At 36.1% G+C, this 2,115-nt stretch overlaps 1 protein-coding gene across 1 annotated transcript; it reads right to left on the bottom strand.

The window, feature by feature from the left end:
* Nucleotides 1-760: 760 nt before the first annotated feature.
* Nucleotides 761-1,247, bottom strand: LOC125082450 (60S ribosomal protein L32-like). Its single transcript, XM_047698170.1, has one exon. It carries the CDS (start codon nt 1,230-1,232, stop codon nt 825-827), a length of 408 nt encoding a protein of 135 aa, XP_047554126.1. The 5' UTR covers nt 1,233-1,247; the 3' UTR covers nt 761-824.
* Between the last annotated feature and the right edge of the window lie 868 nt (nt 1,248-2,115).

The raw sequence follows: 2,115 nt of genomic DNA, 5'->3' as shown, positions 1-2,115 counted from the left end.
ATAGGACACTATCGTAACCTATGGTCACTATGCTGTGCTTTGGATCTCCAGAAGGTGGTCATCTTATAGAACAGAAACTTTGTGCCCTTGACCAACATCTCCCATTCCCTCTCTGCTCATCCCGTTCCTAATAAGTATCATTCCTCTCTTGCTTCCATAAGTTGGGCTTTCTTAGATTCCACAGATATGTGGGATTATACAGTATTTGTCTTTCTCTGTCGGCCTATTTAACATAATGTACCCAGGTCTATCCATGTTGTCGCAAATTGCAAGATTTCCTTCTTTTTTTAAACTAAGCACTGTTTCTTCATATGTATACTACACATTTTCTTGATCCATTCATCTGTCAATGGGCACTCGGGCTGTTTCCATATCTTGGCTGTTGTGAATAGTGCTGCTGCCAGAAAACAGGTATCTCTTTAAGATCCTGATTAATTCTTTTGAATAAAAACTCAAAAGTATTGGGGCACCTGGATGGCTCAGTGGGTTGAAGCCTCTGCCTTCGGCTCAGATCATGATCCCAGGGTCCTGGGATTGAGCCCCATGTCGGGCTCTCTGCTCAGCGGGGAGCCTGCTTCCCTTCCTCTCTCTCTGCCTGCCTCTCTACTTGTGATCTCTGTCTGTCAAATAAATAAATAAAATCTTTAAAAAAAAAAACCCTCAAAAGTAGCATTGCTGGATCATGTGGTAGGTAGTTCTATTTTTAATGTTTTGAAATACTGTTTTCCATAATAGCTGTACCATGAAGTTCATTTTTAAGTTTTTTTTTTTTTTTTTAGTTTTATGGTTTTATTAACACAAATATGACGTGCACAACAAGCTGTCTATTCATTTTCTTCGCTGCGCAGCCGGGCGTTGGGATTGGTGACTCTGATTGCCAGCTGGGCTGCTCTTTCCACAATAGCTTTGCGGTTCTTGGAGGAGACGTTGTGAGCAATCTCTGCACAGTAAGATTTGTTGCACATCAGCAGCACTTCAAGCTCCTTGACCTTGTGCACTAGGAACTTCCTGAAGCCGCTGGGCAACATGTGCTTTGTCTTCTTGTTGCTCCCGTAACCAATGTTGGGCATCAAGATCTGGCCCTTGAATCTTCTGCGCACCCTATTGTCAATGCCTCTCGGCTTCCGCCAGTTGCGCTTAATTTTGACATATCGGTCTGACTGGTGCCGGATGAACTTCGTGGTCCTCTTTTTAACGATCTTGGGCTTCACCAAAGGTCTGAGGGCAGCCATGATGCCTTCAAGAAAGAGGCAGAGATGGTGTCAAGCAGTCCTGGAAGTTTTAAGTTTTAAAAGATGTGACAATTTTTGTTTTAGCTATCTCTCTTTTAATTCGTTAATTTTTATTTTAATTTTATTTTGGTCAAAAGATATACACAGTAATGTCAGTCCATTGAAATTTGCTAAAATTTACTTTATGATTTAGAATATAATCAATTATTATTCAGTGATTAAAAAGAATGCATCACTTGAAGTTTGGAGTATAGTATTTCATGCATGTTAATTAGATCAAGTTTTTATCTATATTTTTCAAATATTCATAGAGGAATTTTTACTATTTTGTTAAATAGCTTTTATGTTATCTTATATAATTGGAGTCTGTGTTTTTAGTACAATGTGTGTTATTTGCATATGAACTTAAATTTATTATATCTTTGTGAATTAAATATTTAATCATTTTGAAGTCTGATACCACAATAACCACACCAGCTTTCTTTTGGTTAATATTTGCATGGCATATATTTCTATCCTTCAACTTTTATTCTTTCCATATCCTTGTTTTAATTGTATCTCTTGTGAACAGTGTAAAAGTTTTATTTATCCAGTTTAATAGTCATTCCTTTTAGTTGCAATACTTAGACTCCAATTAGATTTAGTTTAAATTTAACTTTGCTTGCTGTATCTGCCAAAGATTATGAGTCTTTCAATATGTTGTTTTATGTATTTCTAATTTTTTTCCTTTTATGTCATTCTAATGTTATTCTATTCATAAAGGTTCTGTCTATTTAGTGTGGATTAAATATTTTTCAACATAAAATGATTTTGATGCAGTATAATTATTTTTGCCTTGAATCGTCATATTTTTATTATTATTATTGCCACCTCCCTTTTCTCG

Source organism: Lutra lutra, chromosome 1 (assembly GCF_902655055.1).
Source record: "Lutra lutra chromosome 1, mLutLut1.2, whole genome shotgun sequence".
NCBI lineage: Eukaryota > Metazoa > Chordata > Mammalia > Carnivora > Mustelidae > Lutra > Lutra lutra.
This window is presented reverse-complemented; position numbering and strand designations above follow the sequence as displayed.

Bases quoted from the DNA above. Each gene is read 5' to 3' on its own strand.
- LOC125082450 (XM_047698170.1), bottom strand. From the start codon at position 1,232: ATGGCTGCCCTCAGACCTTTGGTGAAGCCCAAGATCGTTAAAAAGAGG.